Here is a 23,732-nt window from a genome sequence, read left to right as displayed (position 1 = left end):
TTTCATACAGAGAGAGAGAGAGAGAGAGAGAGAGAGAGAGAGAGAGAGAGAGAGAGAGAGAGAGAGAGAGAGAGAGAGAGAGAGAGAGAGAGAGAGAGAGAGAGAGAGAGAGAGAGAGAGAGAGAGAGAGAGAGAGAGAGCTGAAGTAGGTTGTGAAAGCGGAAAAGCAAACATCTTTTTCCCCCTTCGTAGTCACTTGACTCAGGGCTTAATCTTTTTTTCTATAATGTTGAAGTCAATGCTATGCACTGCACGACCAGTCAAGAGCGCATCTATGTATTATTGGGTAAAATTAAACACATTAAACTTGAACATAAAGAAACTACACGTTGATTATGTGTAAAGGATAACGAGGGGGTTATTCAAAATACAAAGAAAATGATAACAGACACTCTCAAGGAGTGTGCTTACCGTAGACACGTGATTCAGGCTTTCGGCCCTCATCATAATATTATCTGTAGTATGTGGTTTACCCTACCGGTAAAATGGCTACCACAATAATTAAAAGCTTCACTTTTTTTACCGATGATGATGGCTAGAGTTCGTCATCTATTCGTTAACATCTATGGCTAGGATATTTCTAATAAGTTTATTAGTCGCTTGATATTGATTATTGTTGATGAAGGTGGACGGAAAATAGTCATCTACGTCATTAAGCATAGTAGTATAAGTTAAGGCTTCTGAATGTGTTTGACATATTTGTTCATTTGTAGCGTAGGATTGAATTGATTTTCATCTAAATATAAGACGCAACGAGTACCTATATACAAACATTTTTTTTTCTGAACTTTATGACATGTCCAAAATGTATGTTTGTGTAATTTTGTAGCTATGTTGTATGAGTATATGAGGAGACATAGTCCTTCGATTCCTAATGTCTCCTCCATCTTTATTATTCAGTATATATATTTCAATGCTTTTATTGTTTTATATTGTTTGTTGAAACTTTGAATTTTGTAATTTCACTCATATGTTCTTTATAACTTTATAAATTGCATTGTAAAGCTACAACTTGTAGTAGAACCACTGATTTCAAGCTCGCATTGAGCTCGAAAATCGAATAGATGCCATAATATAACAGCCCAAATTTTCGGATATTACACCTTATATTTCCTAAATTGTGCTGATGAATGTTGATCATGATGCTTTCTTGCTATGAGTATGTTAAAAAATCAAGATTTAAATCAAGATTTTTCCATATGTGTCCGCAAATATTTCTTTACTTCAAAAATTAAAATTTCAAGAGATTTTTGATATGATAATGGCATAAGCCCTTCTTCAATTATCAAGCTTATCAATCCATAGGGATGTTGCATTTAAACTGGGGATTATAAGAAATTTATAATACGTAGGTATAGTAGATGCCGGACAAATTGGTCTTTCTAGATTGGTACTCGATGATCGTTTAAGTTAAAACATATGGTGAATCTATGAAATAATACACATTCAGATTTCAAAATATTTATATTTATATCTATCTTTGAAGCTGCCATAACAATAAAAAAATACTTTTTAAATACAACGCCAGTTGTATTTAATTTAACAATTCAATAAATATATTTTTCGCTACAGATAGTGAATTGCACATATAGACATTTATTTAATTGATTATAATATTGAATCCTTCAAAGTTGTTGGCACCTGCTTGAAACTTGATTGACAACTTCTGCAATACTGATATCGGAATGTGAAAAGAGGCAATTTGCTTTCAAAAAACTATATTCCATTATGTTGATTACAATTTGGGAACTCATTACATAAATAATATTCAATCATTATACAAAGTACTTGGCAAATTTTAATTAAAGAAAAATCATTATAGTTTTGTTTTCTAAAACAAAAAATGATACAGAAAAATATATGAGGAATTGGGAATATAATTTTTCAAAAAAAAAATTTCTTACTGATAAATTATCTAACAATATCAATAAATAAATTTTATACATATAAATCAGCTTAATTAAAATGATTCATGAATTAAATAGAAAAAGGTGATCAATGATGAAATACTTTAGCCAGCCGATGAAGCAATTCATCATTAAATATTTAATGAAAATAAATATAAATGTGTATTTCGATTACGAAAAATTTCCATAAATAATACTCTGAAACGTGTGATGTTTTGATCTCCACAAAACTTTTCCAACTGTGATAATTTCACAAAATTCTTTCTTTCTGTTTTGACACAGTGGAAACTTCGATTTTCTCATTTTAAGTCGTATCTTCGGAGACTCCAGAACTTCAAAGTCGGTTTATGTGTAGAGTTCTCTGAATAGTCTTAAAAAACCAAGGAAGTAAATCGATGAAAGATTCTGTCAAAATGTTTTACTTATAATACATCAATTGCCTTAAGACAATTAAATATGGACTAGAATTATATAGGACCTCGGAGCATCGAACCATTCATTTTCCCAAATATTCAATCATTTTTGAAAATTTGGGCAGCTCTTCTGAAAGCAGTAATGAGTCGACACACCCTTTGAAGATTCGAGTAGAAAAGCAGCGATTCCTAAAAAAAAACAAACGGATTAGAATCTGGATAGGTATTATTAACTTAATCATGATATTAATGGCGAACGAAATGAAATTAGTTGTAGGAAGCAATGACTGGGATTTTTAGGTTTCTATTAAATAAGAATTAGGTACCCCAATCTGCAAACATTGGTTGTATGTTTCTAATGTTTGTGATGATGTTAGATTAGACTAAGTAGTTGATTCATTCATAATTAAAGTGTATGTTTGCATAACACTTTTCGAACCTCGTATTAGAAGTGAGATCAGTAGTTGGATAGGGTTAACCAAAATGATATGTTAGTGAATGGTGTTAATTGAATATTATACCTATGTTATTGGGTTATTGTTTGTTAGTGTAGTAAAGGTGTTTTCGTGTACCTAAACCCCTGGATCTGCCCCGTGTAACTGTTTTATCCATGTTTGAATTTGTTGCAATTCATCTGAGAGTTGAAGTGTGTCAAGGCAACCCTTGAAGTAGTCTGTCGTGAAACAGTTTTTCCTGAAATAAAAATGTATTTATGAAAACAAAATAAAAAGTAAATTAGCTGAATCAAGAGAACAGAAATTGTGTATTGCCATATATGTAGGTATCTTTCTAATCGAGGATGAGTTACATCATTTTCAACAGAAAAGCAAAATTATTTTGAAATATTTAACAATGCATAGGATCTTACTAATCGATTGATGGCTTTACTGATAATCAAGGTGCTCAGACTGAACTAGTTATTTGAACTGAAGAATTAATCGTTTGAGTCTCATTTCGAACAACAATTTTGTTATGTGATATGTTAACGTTTAGGATGTATCACTGGATTATTCATAATTGATTGTTTATCACATCCTTTTGCTTGAAAATAAAGCTTGTGTTACTTTGCTCATCAAGATTGCGATTTTTCAACTACTGCAAAACTGAGGTCATTATGGTCGAAAAATTGAAAAATTCATTGAAATATATCAGCATTGTACTATTATGTTGGAGGTATCTTGTTGAATTGTATAAATATGCAGTACCTATGTCAATTTCAAAAAGAACCACTTTCAATATCTCCGCTCCCATAAAAAATCATAAAAAATGCCAAAAGAGTTGAACCTTGGTTCGAAGGAGGATATTTTATACGATTGGTTCCAATCAATTTGTATCAACCCTGTGAGCTTGATGACGGCAACCCCTAATATTTTAAATGGAAAGGGGGGGTTGAGTATTTCGGTTGGTTTTCGAAAAATGCCTTACATTTCACCTTATTTGCTAATTCTTCGGAAAAATAAAACGGAATAGAATAGGCAATGACCCACTTATCATTTCCAGTTGAATGACCACCACGCTCCCCAGACTTGACATCCTTAAATTTTTGCTTTGGTGACATTCAAAGTTGGTTATTGAAAAATTGCCGAGAAATTCAAGTTGAAGTTTTCGAAAAAGTGAGGGACGAATTGGAAAAAGGTTATATTTTTGTCTACAAAATAATGGACAATATTTTGACACTTTTTTATAGTAAATATTTTCAATTATTTTCATATTTCATTACAAATCTTGTTATCGTAACTATTCTATTTGAGTTTTTGGAACAGAAATTGATTGGAACTAATCGTATAATATGTTTCCTCACGAACCAAAGTTCACCTTTTCTTGCATTCTTTCTGATTTTGCATGGGGGTCGATAAGTTAAGGGTGGTACCTTTTCAAATTGACACAATCTAGAATTTTTCATCAGAATTTGAGTAGCAAATTTTTTTATTTGAGGCGCATTCATTTTGCAAATAGGTACATAACGAAGTGATTGCCATGGATAATAAAAAGTACTCTACTCTGATTAATTCTGAATTTGAGGGAAAAGATGGATTTTACACGATATCGAAAATTGTTTAGACAATATGAAATTCAACAAAAGGCCAAATTTGCTGATAAGATTTTAGTTTGATGCACGATATCAACTGTTGAAATTTTCAGGCCTTATGTGTGGGACAAGCTATTGGCGAAGCTGTGAACAGTCAACGCTATATTCTCATCATCTGCTTAACAAAACTGGTTAATTTTATCCACCAGAATCATTCTCAAGATGATAATATATTTTGGCCGGACTTAACTTTGAGTCATTATGCATGTTACACTCAAAATTTTTTGAATGCTCACAACATACCTTTTGTGCCAAAAAAAGCAAATTTATCGCAGGCTCGGCCAATTTAAGATTTCTGGGTTATTTAATCTAGAATAGTTTACCGAGTGGCTCACCACTCACGTGTATCTTATTTTAAGGGTGTTAGTAAAGATGTTTTGAAATTTTTTTTTTCGATGTGTTAAGGGTAGCCAGAAGCACAATTTAAATTAATTTTCATATATACATGGTGTTCGAAAACAAAGATATAGACCAAACTTACCCTTTTTTTAAAGTAACACCCTGTATAACCCTGTATATGAATTCAAAAATGGTATGGAAAGCTCAAGTAATGATGAGTTTTTCAGGTCCCTTTATATCTTAGAAGAACATTACACGAGAAAATGGCAAAGAATTGAAAATATAGATTTTTTTCAATTGGTAATTAAAAAAAAAACAATTTCTCCAATGATAAAGATAATTCTTTTTCGAGAAGAGATATTGGCTATTTCTATAAAGAAGAATTTCTAACTCTGGATTATACAGAATGATTATAATTGATATTCAAACATTAACTAACCTAACCTAACCTAACCTAACTCTGGATTATACAGAATGATTATAATTGATATTCAAACATTAACTATTGATGTGGAAAGGCTAACGAGTGTATGTCCTTATTCGTTTTCATTGTTTTATTAACCTCGTTTGCTTTTTTGATATTATTATATATGTTATAATTCATTAGCTGAAGGCCTCGGTGCCAGTTTTGTACACCTGTTTTGAGGTCTGTAATAAATGATTAAAAAAAACTACATGTTTAAAATAAATGTCCAAAAACATTCCTATTTCAAATGGCACCTCCTGAAAAACTATAATGTTTAGGTGTAGAAAAACCTAAAAAGAAAAAGTTTCGAAATCTATTCAATCAATATTTAATAAGATATACATACATACATACTGGGAGTGTCATATGACCTAAGAAAGTTTTTGGCTATTATATGTAGTTATTGTTTGAATATTAATCTCATTAATTTGGTTATTTACGGACAAGCCATTTAACATATTAATATATAATAATTAACAAAATTATCAAAAAAGAAAAAAATATCAAATAAACTAAAAATGACAATGAGAAAAATATCAGCAGATATATCAAAGAATATCTGGAAATATCTTTTCAATTTAAAGATTAAGAATTGAATGATTGATCGCTGTCAATATATGAAAATAATTGTTCCTAAATTGTGCTTATGACTACTCTACAAAACTCACAAAAAAAGTTTCAAAATATATTCATTTATTCCCTCAAAATAAGAACAGCGTCTATGTGGTGGGCCTTCCAGTATAAGCGGAAAACGATCAAGAATTAAGACGGTATTTTAAATAAAATTCGGCAAATTTATCTTTGAACGGATCAAGGCTTGATTTACCCAGAAAACTGCACATTGTTGAAGATCTTTATATTTGATTTGAAATGAAAATTTCATTGCCGATGAAACTATTAATTTAATAATGTTCCGAAAAATTGCTGTATAACGATGTTTTTACAAATTGTATGAAGAAATGTGTGCCAAAACTCTAGAGGCGTAGGTACGTTGAAGTAGCGACGTCAGTTTTCAAAAATAAGAGGCCAAGGGGGATCCGGGTTTTTTTTTTGTGAAAAAAAGTAAATCGAAATAATACGCGAAAATTATAGTTCTGCTGATCTTGTAATTATTTTAGCTTTAGTATGTGTCGAATTCATGGGGGGGGGACAGCAAAATTTTAGGGGGGCCTGTGCCCCCCTGCCAACCCCCCTAGCGTCGTCACCGGTACGTTGTGTTTTTGGAAATATTTTATGAATTAGAGCGAGAATAAGAGTGTGTTCACAACTGCAGTAAAATTGAATCTCCTTGAAATTTCTACGATGAAAAATTTGAATATGGATATATTCATTTAATGCCAAACGAAATTAAGATTACTATAAGCCGTGTTCGGGAGTTCAGAATCATTCTTGCAGGGGGAATGATTCTACAATCTCCAAACACGGCCTATAATTATCTTAATTTTGTTTGGTATTAATTAAATAGATTATTTGTAGCATGAAACGAAATGGGCCACTATAGGCAGAATCAGGGTTGTATGGCTCCTAATTAACCGAAGCGGTTCCATTACTCTCAAACGATTTCCAGAGTCATGTTCACGCATTTTTATGTCGAGTGTATTGACGCTTTTATGGCAAACCGCGATGCGATAACTTTGAAGCAGGTGGTAGCACGGTGGCGTAAGGTAGTCGTGGATAATGGAGAAAAATAATCTACCATTTAATGCGGAATGATCTTACATAAGGTGCGAGCGCTGAAACACAGCGTTATGTCGATAATTCCCTCGTAATAACGATTTCAAAGCGTCGGCCGTTATCGTTTTTCCGTATTGTTACGTCGCCTTTATATTTTTATTCGGGAAACGGAACTAAACTTATCGAGAAGAGTTTGAGCCCGATCGTGAGAAAATTGGAAATGAACTTCGGTATCTCTGCCTCATCATGTCCTGTGAGTCAGCGGTCGGGAATGTCTATCATCCTTGTTGGCTCGCTGAAACTGCCCGTGAGTGTTTCGGTATCCTAAGACCAGTGTCGGACTTTGGAATATTCCGTACACCCACCACTAGTTGATTATCAGGAGGGGGATTCAAAGTTCAAGGTGCAAAAAACATCAGCACTACTACGTTAACAAAACCGGGAATAATCAGTTATAATATCAGAAGAGTATAGACAATATTCGATTATACACCGATTCACGAGACGTAAGTAGTTCGCGAAACATCACGAGAACGCAGCTCGAGTGGTTTTTCGCGAACTTCGAGTGAAGAGGTTCGCATAATCGAGATATATTGTCTATGCTCGAGTTGGTATTCGTTACAGGGTTAGAACTGTTTAGAAGGACACTACAGAGATATCCGTCAGAAATACAGAGTGGCTTAAATTACAAAAAAGTTGCGTTATTTAGGGATGAGTGTGTTGGTGTGAACAGATCCAAAATATCTCTAATGGTTCCCGAGATATCTCGAAAAATCGAGATATTCCTTCTTTCTGTATAACTCATTTTTTTTTGGAGATAACTTCACGAAATTCGGTTTATAACAATTTATCCAATATATATATTCTTATGGTATTTTTTCTGTTTTCCATTGTTTCAGAGACGCGAGAGTCAATTTTTTTATGAGGTGATAAAGAAAAAATTACGAATTCAATAATTTATCACACTCTACAAAAATATCGAATTAGCTATGCAAATTTGAACTTCCTTTTTATTTTTTTGTTTTAGTGGTAGGCTGGTGCCAGAATTGTCCAATAACTTGTTACTTAGTTCAGTTGTTATGTGAAACCATCACTTAATTTTTGTAAAAACCTTAATACTGCTTGATAAGTAAAATTCTATTAATTACATAACCATGCTGATAGCAACATTCTACATAGCGTATAACTGGCAATGTCTTGTCCTACATAAATCAAAAACATAACAACTACCAATAAAGTTAATAAGCAAAAAAATGAATATCGCGTTTCTGAAACCATGGAAAATAGAAAAAATCTGACGACACTATTAGAATCTCTATATTGGTTAATGGCTACAAACCGAATTTCATAAAGTTATCTCCAGAAACAAAGGAGTTATACAGAAAAAAGAAAATCTCAATTTTTAGTTTTTTCGAGATATCTCGGGAACCATTGGAGACATTTTGGATCTGTTAACACCAACACACTCATCTCTAAATAACGCCATTTTTTTTTGCAATGTATGCCACCATGTATTTTTAACGGTTTTCGATATCCCTGTAATGCCTCTCTAAATGGTACTAACCCTGAATAAAACTAATCTAGTATAAATCGATTTTCCATACAGCTGACAGAAATTATTTTTCGCTATAGTGGATTTTAATAAGCTGTATGAACAATTGATGCATACTCGAGTTGGTTAATATGTATATTCCATTATGAATTAATTATTTGTTGTTACGAAAACGAAAAAAATCATGATATCAACGTACAGGGTGATTAAATATTCACGAAAATAGGAAAATTCTAAAATTTTCCTAATCCGAATCTGATTTTTTCGATTTCAGAAATTTTGAAGGAAGGCGATATTAAAGGGTGACAAAACTTCAAAATTTGAAATTATTCGGTAATTAAAGAGTTATTGAACAGTGAATTTCACTCATACGATGAACATCACCCTGTATATCCCAATCGAAGGCACTCATTAGATTTCAAGTAACAATTTGTTCGTCCAAATTTAATCATTGGGTAACAATTCTTCAGTTGACAAAACATTTTAATTCCAATGATGTTACCAAGAATATCTGTCAATTCATAACTGAATAATTAAATTTGGAACGAGAAGAATATAAATTATGATGAAATGTCGAAGAAGCATTTTCTTGAAGGTTGATATGACGTAGTAAGATCTCTCAAGTATCCATGTTTGAGTACGTCATGCGAAGTGAACACTTTGTACTATAATTATGACATGAGGTGATCCAAGGTAACATTAGTTGCATGTGTACTTGGCATGAAATTACCAGTAGATACATGCAGTATTTTCCGAACACCTGTTGTTTAATCATGAAATGTCAATTTCCTTTAATTACCACTAATAAAATAAATTAAGGCTCATAAAGAGTTCAAAAGTAATAACCTATGATTTGGTTTTTATCGGTTTACATTACATGAAATCGAAAAATTATCTAGCTTTTCGAGCGCTCGTTATTCGAATAGATCGTCGTATCATTTGGTCACAGTGTCTGCAATTTTTAAATTTTGATATAGCCGTTCTTCATTTGTTTTCATGTTAATTTGAAGAGTGTATAGATTCGATCTAGATATATCTTCGCATTTCGATCTAAAATAACAATTTGAAGCTTCCTAGAAATTTTCTTGTGGATCGCTTAACCAGAACAAATTGAAATTCAAGAAGGATATAAAAAAATAATTTTCGTGACCGCAAAATCGACCTAGTTGACAGGGCCGGCGTTAGGGGTGAAACAGTGAAGCGATAGATTCAGGCGCCTCTATTTGGGGGGCGTCAATTCGGCGAAACACATGTTTGTGATCCTAATTAGTTTACGACCTCATTCGCAAGTTGACAGGGCCGGCGTTAGGGGTGAAACAGTGAAGCGATAGATTCAGGCGCCTCTATTTGAGGGGCGACAATTCGGCGAAACACATGTTTGTGATCCTAATTAGTTTACGACCTCATTCGCAAGTTCTTATCATGAGGTGGGATCCTACTAATTTATTATTGATTGATACATTAATAAATAGGTTAATGAGGTAGGTCATGTTGTTATTGATGCTCTTAGGGGCGCCGAAAAATTATTTGCTATAAATAACTCGCGCCGGCCCTGGTAGTTGATACGAAATAATAATTTCAAGCTCCATGCACATTATCAGATCCATAAAAAATTCACATCGTTGGAAAAGGAATACCCAATATTTTTCTGACAATAGATACAATCCCGATTAGATTTTATGAAGGTATATTTAGAAAAGGCTTGCAAAATTTAGTGTTGGTGGCCTAACCAGAATCATAGGAAATCGAAAAAATATTACTCAATATTTCCGTGACCACAAAACCGATTTTAGGAGCTGATATATGAAATAATTTCCTGTTTGTGCACAGTTTCATAATGATCAGATCATCCTAACCATATGAATTTCAGGAAGAATTTTAGAGAAGGAGTATCCAATATTTTCAGATGAGATTCTGTGTGCATAATTATATTTAGAATAACAATTTCAAATTTCGGTTTGAAAGCCTCATCAGAACCATATATAAGAATATAATTCTAAACAGAATTTGTAAAAAACCTAATATTTCAGTGACGATATATCCCACTGAATTGAGATTGGCACTAAAAAAAGAATTAAACATTTTGAGTTTTATGTACAGTTTCATAGAGAATTCAAGTAGAATATACCGAAATAAAAAATGAGAAAAGCACTGACAAGAAGTCAGAAGCTTTTTTTGAGTGCCAATTGAAGACCAAATGACTTATGTGGCCCCCAAAGGTCCAACAGGCGAATGAAGGACGAACGCTCAAATAATACCAGTTGCGATATTCCATTATTCAGAATCAAATTTCACTGTTTTTTATATTATTGTCAATTGACGTTCTCTCATTTATCTTGGTTCGTACTTTTTATGGATTGCGTAAATGAATTTTTTTGAAAACTCATTAAAATAAAGATAAAACGATTATACTATTAAGGTTCATGTTACTCAATTCTTGTTTTTTGGCATCGAACACAAAGTTACTATTTCGATTCAATGGCAAAAAAAACTGAACATCTGTTCAGGATTTTTTGCTTGAATAGATATCTTTCTCAATTAACCATTTTAAAATATACATCGTTCACCCAGGTTTTCCAGGAATTTTAATTTGGCGAAAAGTTTCGCATGGATTCCTCATTTAAGTTGGCCTTACGAAAATAAAATCATGACCTACATTTCACGGAATAGACTCAGGAAATCAATCCATTTTTAAGCAATCCTGTGTGCTGATTAAAATCTACACTTGACTTCAAGATTCAAGTTCAAGTCTTTGTTATACAAGATAAGAGATCGCTTAAGTATCATTTATATTTTCTCTTGTTTATTTTCCGATTACGAACTGAAAATGCATTCAAGAAATTTTCGTATATCGCGGCAGTTTCTGATTGGGTTCGAATAAGTCTAAAAACCTGGAATTACCATTCTGCAGTTCGAAAATTAATTAAAAGGAAAAGTCTAGACCTTAAAATTCTATGGATTCATTTTATTGAAACAACGTTGGATTGTGATATGCTTCGAAATAAAAGGTAGATAAGATTATTACGTACAAATATTTGCATTAACAGAGAAATCAAGTACAAATGTATTCGAAGAAATTGCTTATTTGCATCTATCGTAATTTTGATTTTCATCACAATGAATTGATTTACGATTTCCTCTAGAAGAGAATTATATGCCTCGCAACTCTAGGCAACACGATGGAATAATTGTTTATTGATGTGCAAATTTCTCACCTGCATAGGGAATGTACTTGGGGTTCTCTGAAGAGATTGTAGCAGTCTTCGCATATGCGATCTAACCTAGCGAATATACTCTTGTCATAAACTCCCTTGCATTGAATGTCGAAAAAGGATCTCTTGGCTAAGTGGTGGGATAGCAGACCCGAAGATCTGTTCGTTGGATTCCCCAAAGAGCTGCCGAAGAAGAAGATGAAGGCCATGCACACCCACAACAGAGTGGTTGAAACCTTTGATGAGAGGTAATTCATCTGTAACAAAAGGTAGACAATGAATCGTTGCTTTTCACTTATCGAAAATTTGGGAAAATATTGAAGGAAAGAATAAAAATTCACAAGAAGAGATATCGACTTGAAAAAAATGTGGAACGGTATGAGCTGTTTTGTTGTATTTTTTTGTGGTGTTGTTTGTTTTGGTTGATTTTTTTTAGAGTGAAAGAATTACTGTGCTACTCTAGCCGATTTCGGAGAACCAGCGCATGCACCAATTTGTATCATCGATATCTTTAAACAGTTTTGAAATTTTTCTCCATTCCGACAACAATTTTCGTTATTTATTCCAACCATAGGTTCATTAATGGTGAAATGAAAAATAAAATGATGTTACAAGGTATTAACATTACAATTCTCTTCGAAAGTAATCTCTAGATATAATTCTAATTCCTATTAATGTCAGTCGATGGTAGTATTCAAATATAATAATGAATAATTTAATAAATGCACCGATTGGGAGATGCAGCTGGACGTTTTACTTCAAATGATGATACAACTATGGAATAAAGTCTATATTAAAACTAGGTTACTTTCATTCTCGTTTTGATTGATGTGATCTATGTCTTGCATTATTCATGAGAAATCTGAAGAGGAATTGGAAGTTTTAAAGGTCATACCAAGCCTGCTGAAATAGGAAGTACGAATCGAAGTAGTTTCCGCAATTTTTTATCAGTAGATGAATAACAGACAACCAATTATGTTTATTCTGTATGAGATATAATATGGACAGATAATATTCTTGAGATTTATTATTCACTTTCTAATAGTTCAGATTATAAAACCTTCCTCCATAAATGGGTCTCCAAATGAACATTAATGGACAAACAATTACAATCATAATCAGTCTTCATTTTCCTTTTGAGAATTAAATGAGCGAATCGGTTTGAAAATGAACGCAATTAGTTGAAAAAAATTACATGTGCAAGTGTTATGTTTTTTCGAGTTGTATGGAATGTATTTTGTTTATGAACTTCCGGGAGAGTTTATCTATTCTGTTAATAACTAAAAAAATGTTTGTTATGGTAAAATTTCACGAATATAAAATATCTCATGTTAGTCATTTATTCGGAATTTCAGAGATAATCATCCTAAAATTTTATTTTTCAACTGTAAAATGTTAGGATTCAGGTATTTATATTTTCACATAATTTGAAATTATTAATTTTTGGAATGTGCTGAGGCTTTCCAGGTAGGAATAAAAAACATTGGTGTTCGTTTTCAGAGTGTTCGAATAAAATTTTTCGAATTTATTGATTACCTACTGTGTTTGAATATTTATATGTTCCAAGTAGTCCATGTGATTTGTTAGAATAAATGAAAAGGAAGTATGTAGTTATAATTAACTCGGGAGAAAATAATGCTGACGTCAAATCAATTATGTTTCATCAGCTACACCTATAATAATGATTTTTTTATTATAATTCAGGTAGCAGTTTTATTCGATTATTTCTTGATTCAGATGTCAAGGTTTTAGGTGGTAATATGTTCTTATTATAACTTATAATGACAGTTTTTTTAATTTTCAGAAGTGTTTCAAGAACAGGTTTTTATGGGACAAATTTTGAATAAAATTCGTATATTACAGCGTATTTGGGAGCAAAAAATTCATTCATAATAAAATGAAAAACAAAATCGAAATCTATCATAAAAACTGAACAGGTTTGTTGTTGGTTAATTGATTGGGCACTAGAAATGAGTTCAACCTTCACTGATTTCTGAGAAATATGTCTATAAATAACTCAGATAATCATTTGAAATGACTTGCATTATTTCAATTATTTATTTTTATTGATGAATCTAGAATGGGTTGGTATGATTGAAATTAACGTTTAAATGACGTTTTATGTTTTAATTCATTATCGAAGCTGTATAGTTGGCATGCATCAGTTCTTGTAGGAGGTGTGTACTGCAAATTATTTAATCATTGATTTTTGATCAAGTTCTCCATGAAATTGATGTCCAACAGTTCGATTAAGATCTTTCTCATCATTCAATTAAAGTAAACGACACCAATTGTCAGTTAATTGAATTCAATTCGCTTTTATTCTACGGGCTTTCTGGGTTGTTTTTAGGAAAAAAATTAAACCGAGCTGTGGAAGAACTGAGAATGGGAATAGATAAAAAATTCTCACAGAAAAAATGCAATTCATATCCTTCTTTGGAAATTTCACCCCGATATGAGCTCATCATGAAAAAATCTGTTTTTTTTCAGTAGAGTTTTTGAAAATTAGAATGAAATTTTGCACGAATTTTGAAATTGTTATTTTATATCAATACCCAAAATATGAATTCTGATTTGTCTGATTAAATTTCTATGAATATGATTAGGTTAAAACATAAAATTTTGGACGGTTCAAAATTCAATAATCACAGAAATTGTGACCAAATAATAGATTAATCCGAACAGGGAACGAGGCTCAAAAATTTGCCCATCTACCAAATATTGCCCAGAAACTACAAGAGATATTCATAACAAATTTGATACAAAATCGATTGCAGTACCTATCCTGTTGAATATTTTCAGATTGAAAATCCGATCCATCAAAATCAAAGTCAAAGGAAGACTCAAATTAAAGAAACAATACTCACGACCTAAAACTGTGGATATAGAAATATTTGTTGTATTGTTGTTATGCTACTGAATACAAAATCTTGTGATTTCGGAATAAAATTTCAAACCCCACAGTATGATATTCATTATGAGATAAATATTTATAAATAGAGATATTTCGAAATTAATAAATCATTGTGTGAAATTTGCAGCATTTTCTCAATGGAAAGCGTCTCCTTGGGAATTGTCAGTACTAATCTTCTGCTCTCAATGCACAATAAGGAAATGCTCATTGTGTAACAAAGTCACGGTTACTAACCAGAACAGCAGAATGAAAATAAGGACATAATCGATTGCTAAACAGGATGAAGAGATTATATAGCCGATCTCAATCCATTTTTCGATAGTTCATATTCAAGATGGAAATGTGTAATTTCCATTTCCCGTTTATCGTATAAGCTTTATTATCGGCGTAATCTCCGAAACATATATCTTTATATACGCTCTCAATTTCTACCTTCGTTCTACCTCATGCTATACTCCCATGGGGCACACCTGCTACACACTGGAACATTATTTTTACAGTCTAGAAAATTGCACAGTTGATCATTAAAAACTGGTCCATGCTATTTTTAGCCTTTGATGAAAGGAGTGTTTCGACTATCTTATTTTTCTTCACGAAAGTTTACTCCAAAAACAGAAGTGGAATAGAGTTCCAGAATTGTAATGGACTGGAGAACGTCCGTTAGTATTAAACTGTTTCTAATCTATAAATGAAATTAATGTATTACATGAAATTGTAGGATGGAGACTGAATTATGTTCAGGATATCGCTATTCGAAAGTATCGGCTTTGTAGCCATTTATTCAATTATTTATTAGAAGAAAACCAGTTATTACTTATAAAGTTTTAGTTGAAATGAAGAACTTTGTGAAAACTTTTCTCAACTTACGTAGATTTTCTAGTAGAATTCTTCTTTCAGGATAAGAAATTGTTGATCACAAGTGAATATCAATTCCACGTTTTTGAATACAAGGAGTTTAAATTCCAAAATACACAAGCGCATATATGACGCCAATTCTAAAGGGACTCACCACAACAATTCTTTCGGCAAGATTACCACGTTTCAATGTTATACTTTCAGACCACTATGTCGTAATTTCTATGATGATCAGAATGTTTTTGTTGTATACCGACTACAAATTGGTTTGAATTAAATATTTCTTTATCGGACTTCCTTGAGGTTATCGATACGACTTGACTTCAATCGTACAACTCTTAGATCCACAATCAAAAATACAGACGATAACGTTTTGATTGCCCCAGTGGTCTAAGAATGTCGTAATTACTTTATTTTGGTCAAATACCGATCAATGAGAGCTATATTTAAATCTGAACAAAATAAAAACAATACTGCGTTTCTGCTTTCCATAACATGGTTACGGTTATGAGCTGTCTTGGTTATCCGATTTTTTTTATTTTGGAGAACCTTTTGGATAAGGCATTATTATATACCCTCAACAAGACAAACATAACACAGGATTTCACCAAATACGTGCGAAAAATTTTAGGGACTAAATCCTTATCGAAAATTAAAGGGAATTTTTTGTGTAAAAAAGCTCTTAGGGCTTTTATTGAAAAAAGTTACAGACTTCCAAAATGAAGAAAAAAATTATCATTTTTTTCTTGAAATTTTTGAAAAGTTGAAAGAATTGCATTTTTTGATCAAGTTCTAATTAATGAACGTTCATGCAAAATGTCGTATCTCTTTTTTTTTTATTAGGAAACTATTTATTTTACGGAAACAACATACGAATTGAATAATTTGTGAAATGATTCGTTATTTTTCACACATATTTATAAATTGAGGAATTTTTAAATCTGGTGAAAAATACTGGTGTTGCATATTTAACCCCTTCGAAATATCACAATAAAATCAAAATAATATGCCATTTTTTTAATTCTTCTGCAATTTCAATAAAAAATTTTTTTAAATTCTCATTTTTGTAATTTTCTTAGGAAAGGCCTAACAGCTTTCATTTGCATGAATGAACCATTTTATTTTCGACTAAGAGTCACTCTCGGATTCACCCCCCAAAAACTTTTGCACTTATTTAGAAACACTCTGTATAGTTCTGTAGATGACATCAGAATAATTGTTGTTTTATGCCATATACCTAGTTTTCGAAATATAAACGAGATAAAGGGTGTTTGATGTTTAAAATCATTGACAATTGAATTGAATTGTAGCAGTCCCAAATCAGAAGGTTAGGAGTCAGCACGAAAATTTGAAATAATATTAAAAAAATAAAAAACGGAACGATATTTTTTATTCTGCTTTCATATTCGTGTCAAGGGTGAAAAAAAGTTCGACCGTTAAAAATTTATTTATTTCGGGGGGATTACATACAACTTAAAAATTTAATGGTCTAAAAAAATGATGAAGTCTACACTGCGATTGAAGACTTAATTTTTAATTTCAAAGAACTTCTATTGTTACGATTATTTGATATCAACGAGTTTTGCGTTTTCGGGAAATATTCTTTTCCGAATTTCATTTCTTTTTTTCATTTTTATATGTACCTAAAATCGATTTTTAACTCTGATTTGATTTTGATTGAGCTCTGGGAGGCGAATGGATTGATTTTTAATTCGGTTTTAAAGTTTCGTTACTGGAAGTAATAATTCAGAAATTCGTTGACATTGCTGAAACTTTTAGCAGTACTTGATTCAGATAATGAGTATATTCAGGAATATGTAGGTATTTAACAATTAGATTTGCAGATTCGGTTGCCCAGACAGTTCGGCTAATATTCTTATTGACCCCGCCAATCCAAGACTCCGCCCCTGGTCCAGCGAGCTAGATCTGGCTTATGATAATTGCAACAAATCAAACAGCTCATATTGTCTGCTCAGCAATTAGCTCTGCTTGTTTATGTATGTGTGCTTCGAATTTATTGACCTTTTTAAAAGTACATCACTTATACTATCGATGCCACTGTTCTAGAATAACGGAATCATGTTCCTTATCTATTTGGATTCTAGAGAGTGGAGAAAGTAGACACACGGTTAGAGCACTGGGTGAAAAATTGCATGTGATGGGAAAACGGGAATCTATACGAAGTCGACTCAGTCCAAAAAGGGAGAGTAACATTACACCTGAGGTGAAAAATATAGCAAAAAAGAACGAACATTCAGTAAGAATCAATCCAATCTGTATTAAAACCAGGCAATAAAACTTTGAATATATCTATCAATAGATTATTCTTGTTATTCTGAGGAAAAAACATACTCCTTATTCCGATTGCTTATAGAGTTCATTGATTTAAAGAAAATATGTATGTTTTTTATTCTGGAGTTCGAAAACTAGATTTTTATTGAATGCTGTAAGTTCTTATTTCTTTAGTTCTCTCTTATACTCGAGCTTAAAACGAATTTCCCATGCTTAATCCAGAAAAATATAAAAAGGTCTTCTGATTACACAGGCCAACAAAATGAAAAAAAAATTTTGGTGCCAGAAATCTAACATCTGATTTTAAAAGTTTTTAATGTGCTGATTCCAAAAATGCCACCAGATTTTTTCTATCAGCTCTAGTTTTTGAGATACACGTTACAGGTTGAATGATATAACGATCTTATAAGAGACCTGAATCTCTCAAAGGAATCCGCTGAATTACTTGCATCCAGATTAAAAGAAAAAAATCTACTTTGTCGAGGTACTAATATTACATTTTATTGTAAAAGAGATAAGGATCTGCTGCCTTTTTTCACTCAGGAAAATGACTTGGTATTCTGTAACAATATAAAAGGGCTCTTAGAAAAATGGGTTTGCCTGAATACACTCCAGATGATTGGCGCCTTTTTATTGACAGTTCAAAACGTAGTTTAAGATGTGTTCTTTTACATAACGGTAACAAATATGGCTCAATTTCTATTGGTCATTCTACTACCATGAAGGAAGAATATGAAACAATAGAATTAGTTTTGAGAAAAATTAAATACGAAGAACATCAGTGGTCATTTTGTGTTGATTTAAAAATGGTTAACTTCCTCCTTGGACAGCAGAGTGGTTATACAAAATATCCTTGTTTTTTGTGCCTTTGGGACAGCAGAGCTAAAAATGAGCACTGGGTTAACAAAAATTGGCCTTCAAGAGATGTCATGATTCAAGGAATACAAAACGTGATCAACGAACCTTTGATTTCAAGAGAAAAAATCTTACTTCCGCCCTTGCATATCAAGCTAGGCCTAATGAAGCAATTTGTGAAGGCCTTAAATCGAGATGGAAATTGTTTTTGGTATTTGTCACGTAAATTTCCTGGCATTAGCACGGAAAAACTAAAAGCTGGTATATTTGATGGTCCTTAAATAAGGCAACTTGTTAAAGATCCACAATTCACCACATCAATGAACGAGACTGAATCTAACGCTTGGAGTTCATTTGTTCAAGTAGTACAAAATTTTCTTGGCAATCATAAAGCAGAGAATTACGTAGAATTAGTGGAAACTATGCTTTCAAATTTTAATATTATCGGCTGTAACATGAGTATAAAAGTTCACTACCTCCACAGCCACCTAGATCGTTTTCCAGAAAACTTAGGTGATTGTAGTGAAGAACAGGGGGAAAGATTCCACCAGGATATTAAAACTATGGAAGATCGTAATCAAGGACGATGGGATAGCCACATGATGGCGGACTACTGCTGGAGCCTTCAGCGAGACTGCCCTAGTAAACTCCATTCTAGAAAATCGTATAAAAGAAAATTTTAATATGATTAGTGACTAATGTAATTATGTAAATTAAGTTTTTGCAATAAATACTTAAATCCATGTGTCTTTGTTTTTTTTAACTGTCAATAGTAATATTATATATTATAACAGTTATAACGTAAATTATATACACAATTTTTTTAAAAATCTCAAGAACTAGATCTGATAGACAAAATCTGAGAACTTTTTTACACTCTGCATCCAAAAATTACTCAGGAACAGTTAAAAAATCGCAGGCACCAAAATGTGTATTGGCCTGTGTTATTCTTGTTATTCTGAGGAAAAAACATACTCCTTATTCCGATTGCTTATAGAGTTGATTGATTTAAAGAAAATATGTATGTTTTTCATTCTGGAGTTCGAAAACTAGATTTTTATTGAATGCTGTAAGTTCTTATTTCTTTAGTTCTCCCTTATACTCGAGCTTAAAACGAATTTTCCATGCTTAATCCAGAAAAATATAAAAAGGCCATTCTGATTAACAATATTTCAATTCTTGTGAAATATAAAATTTGAAAATTTATAGTTATTCCTATATATACCTAATAGTCTAACAGTTTTATTAGATTTATTGTTTGACCTTTCACATCTACTTCAAACTGGCAATCTCGAAAATGTATAATATCGACTTACAGAATCGTTTGTTAAAACTGGAACAATTGTCATTTCCAGTTATGAGCCCTCAAGGCAAAAGCAGTAACTGACCTATCGCATTGAAGCCGTGAGAAGTAACGTTCAAATTTTGAATGGTGCAGATCAAGGCAAGTGCATTTATAAATAGTACTTTAGTATAGCTTTGACCGCCATTTCACTATTCTATTTTCTCTACTCGGTCGATAGGATTTTACGATTTGAATATTTCTTGTATCCTCACATCTCCTCTTGTACCACTGTATTTAAATTTTGCATTACAGAATTTTATAATCAAAATCAAATAAAACTCGCTTATAGTACTGAAAATCACTGAGAATAATTTATTGCGTGTATAGTATAGTGATGAGATGAATTCGAATCTAACTAAATTATAAAAAATGGTAGACAATAATCTCATAAAACAAAACTTTCATTATCATTCATTTTATCTTGCCGAAAATTGATCTTACAAAAAGGATTTTCCAAGTATTGTCAAAATTCTTTCGAGACTGGATTTTGCAGTGCTATAACCAATTTTAGTTTAAGACTTTTTATCAAACAACGTGGCGGTAGTCAATTCTAGAATAGGGTGAATGCACTGGTTAGCCGACCGGCACTGGTTCTCGACCATTCCGTGATTTGAGATAAAATAATAATAAAAATATATCATGTAGTGCAAAATATTTTCGCGGTACGTGTTCTCGACCATTCTACCCTTCCAATATAGTTTGCATAGTAGTGGTATAGGTCAAAGTTTTCGTGCTAAAAATTACTTTATAATCGTCTATCATAGAAAAGGGTTCTTTCTCGTCCTCTCTTAGAAAAGTGCTTTGTGATATATGACCAGAAAATAGTAATTATTTCTTATTTTAAATGAATTATGTGTGTATATTTTGTTCCATATCAACTATAAGATATATTTTCGAGTGTAGTTCAATCAAAAAGCAAATAAATGTATATTTTTTTGTTCAATATTCGGCAGTCGCGAACTCGTATTGGAAAATTTGTATCTTTTATTTCTCGACCAAAGTGGTCGAGAACCAATATGTTACTTCAATAATTGTTTATTTCAACCGATATATTTCTGTTGGATCATTTTCGTTTTTTTTCGATACCTTGATTCATTTATATATCTACTTTCTGAATGTTAGTTTGCGACCACCGAATTAACGTTGAAACACTTATTTTTACCCTTTATTTATTCGCGGTCGAGAACCAATTTGATTGTACTTAATTCTCGACCACTGGTGGTCGGTGTTTTATATTTTATTTACTCATTAGTTTCTAAATAGATATTAAGAGCAAAATAACCAAATAATGATGTATGAGTTGCTATTTTGAAATATTTATAGAAAGTGGAAACTTTTGCAAAATAATTTTTTTTTACGTTCCCAGTGTTTCTTATTGATTACCTCATCTGAAACCCATCTGAGTGATAGGTAGTGATGTCGATGGTACGGTACGAAAGTAAGAACTAATCACTCATCTCGCTCTAAAGTTTTTTATAAAATTTTTAAGTGGAGCGGCCACTATTATTAGTCGAGAACTCTGCGGCGTGGTCGAGAACCGAAGGTTATTGAGATTTTCTATAAGTTTTCACATTTCAAAGGTTAAATGCGGAAAGAACGCTTAAAATTATATGACAAATCATTTAAAACTCGACAAAGAATCGATGAACACCAACACCATTAAAATTTGATAAGTTTATGTGTGAAAAAAATCGTGCTCGAAATCGATGTTTCTGTTAACTGGTCGAGAACCAGTGCATTTACCCTATAAATTCAACAAATGTTTGGATAATTTTATTGCTAAGAATATATCAATAAGTAACATATATTTCATGTTTCATTAATCAGTTACCGCTAGTTTTTTGACACTTGACCTTCGAAAAGATCTATGAAAATTTAATGTAATGTCTGATATTTTGTTCCGGAATAAAATATTTTTTATTATCATGAACCAAAAATTCTCCAGCTCGATAAGAGAAAGGTTCATTCAAATTCGAAGCTAAGGTCAAAATCGTAAATCCAATATAGAATAGTTCCGACCAATAGGAGTTCGAACATGGAAATTCGTCTGACGCCTGCCGATAAGACAGAAATGAATGAAAGCAAGGTCTGGACAACCTTTATTGCCCCGGTACCCAGGAAAAGGAAATGACGAAATCAGTATGGATCTACAAAGGTCAGTAAATCACAAAAACAGGCTATCGATGTATTTGCCACCACCGAAGAACAAGTTCGCTAACCACGTATCGTGAATAATATGATTTTACGAATGACATTATGATTTGTTGGAAATGGATGAAATCAAACCAGATTTCCATGGCCAACTGGTTTCGTATCAAATTAACTCGACTATAATAGCCTAGTATACCAATTTAACTGCATCAACGATGGCGGGTAAATAAGAGTCTGCAGATATATTTTTATTCTTTTTCGATAAGATCGACTTGGAGATACCAACAACACTGCGTGGGGTCTTCTTCCAACAGCTTTACTTTTTATATTCCGAGAGTATCCCTTGAATATTTACGAGAAATGAACGTTTCGAATGATAACTTGCAGTCTGATCAATGAGAACATAATATGCGTTTTATCCACATTGGAAAAAATTTTGATTAATTAACAGGAAGTTTTTACATTAGATTCGAAGAAAGTTCACGATATCTTTAGATTGTCTGAAACTAATAGAGGAACTGAAAGAGAATTGCAACAAAGTGGCATTCCTTAGAAATTGGTTTGCTATCAACTCAATGAGAGTTACTCGTAATTACAGTTCTGAAAAGACACCCGGTGTTTGAAAAAAAGCAATGAAAACTAGTTATCCATGATAGTGAATGAATTCCTTTCCAGTAGTACAACGATATGATTTAGTAGCTTAGCAGAAATGGATTTGAAGTAGATTGAACTCAAACATTCTCTTAAGTTGAAACATGTGATTTTTCACATTTTCAGTGTTTTTTTTAACTATTACAGAGCTTTTTAATCACTCTTAGTATAAGATTATAAATCGTAATAACCTTATAGATTATTTATTTTAGTTTGAGATATGCCTATTTAGCTTCAGCCCAATACTTTGTTCTTTCAAATTGATTTATTGTAATTACCTCATATAATACTCAAAATAATCTTTAGCATTCTGTTAAGAACTTCCTTAACATAATGCGAATTATCATTTGGAATTTGTGAAAAGCACTGATTTGGTGTCAGGGATTTTTGAAAGGAAGTTTATTCATGCGCATATTGGAGATCATAGATACGTGTTATCTCATATAACTATGTTATATATGTGATGTGATTTACTATGATGTCCCTGTTATCTGATGTGAATTGAATTTTTTTTAATACTATTTGAATTTTCTATGGCTGTGATGATGCGATCAACATGAAATTCTACACAAAGCTTTGAACTGTTATTCTATATCTAAAATAGGAAATTTCATCTCCATAGAATTAGTAATTTTGAAATTATTAGGAAAAATATCGGATGACCTTATTTACGGAAACACCTAACTGTTGCTTTCAAAATCCAAAATTTCAAGATCTCCTGTTCGAGAGTTATCGTGTTTACAGTCTGAAGGACGGACAGAATTGAATTTGACCACGAATCCTCATCAGTGGATTGAATATTTAAGTTTGAGACATTTCCGGCTCAAAATGAAGTTATCGTGTAGAAATGATAAAGACGTTCGAAGGACCAGCGCTCAAAGACCCTCTGAGAGGTATTATCGAAATTTTGTTATTGTCCAACTGTCCTTTTTATTAATAAGTAATTCGGTTTTCCTTTTGTTCGTTAACAATGCAATAGTCTTTTATGGGTTATTTTCACAATAAATATCGAAGAAA

At 32.1% G+C, this 23,732-nt stretch overlaps 1 protein-coding gene across 1 annotated transcript; it reads right to left on the bottom strand.

The window, feature by feature from the left end:
- Positions 1–1,449: 1,449 nt before the first annotated feature.
- LOC123683497 (ion transport peptide-like) lies at positions 1,450–11,909 on the bottom strand. Its single transcript, XM_045622591.1, has 3 exons — positions 11,656–11,909; positions 2,893–3,013; positions 1,450–2,509 (listed from the first exon to the last, which is right to left on the bottom strand). Exons 1-2 carry the CDS (start codon positions 11,907–11,909, stop codon positions 2,893–2,895), a joined length of 375 nt encoding a protein of 124 aa, XP_045478547.1. The 3' UTR covers positions 1,450–2,509.
- Positions 11,910–23,732: the final 11,823 nt, after the last annotated feature.

Source organism: Harmonia axyridis, chromosome 1 (genome assembly GCF_914767665.1).
Source record: "Harmonia axyridis chromosome 1, icHarAxyr1.1, whole genome shotgun sequence".
Lineage (NCBI taxonomy): Eukaryota > Metazoa > Arthropoda > Insecta > Coleoptera > Coccinellidae > Harmonia > Harmonia axyridis.
The sequence above is the reverse complement of the archived record's forward strand: the minus strand, read 5'-3'. Positions and strand labels throughout refer to the sequence as shown.

Coding starts and splice junctions, on each gene's coding strand:
- LOC123683497 (XM_045622591.1), bottom strand. CDS start 11,909: ATGAATTACCTCTCATCAAAGGTTTCAACCACTCTGTTGTGGGTGTGC. Junction 3,014..11,655: donor CAAGTACATTCCCTATGCAG/GTGAGAAATTTG, acceptor TTTTTATTTCAG/GAAAAACTGTTTCACGACAG.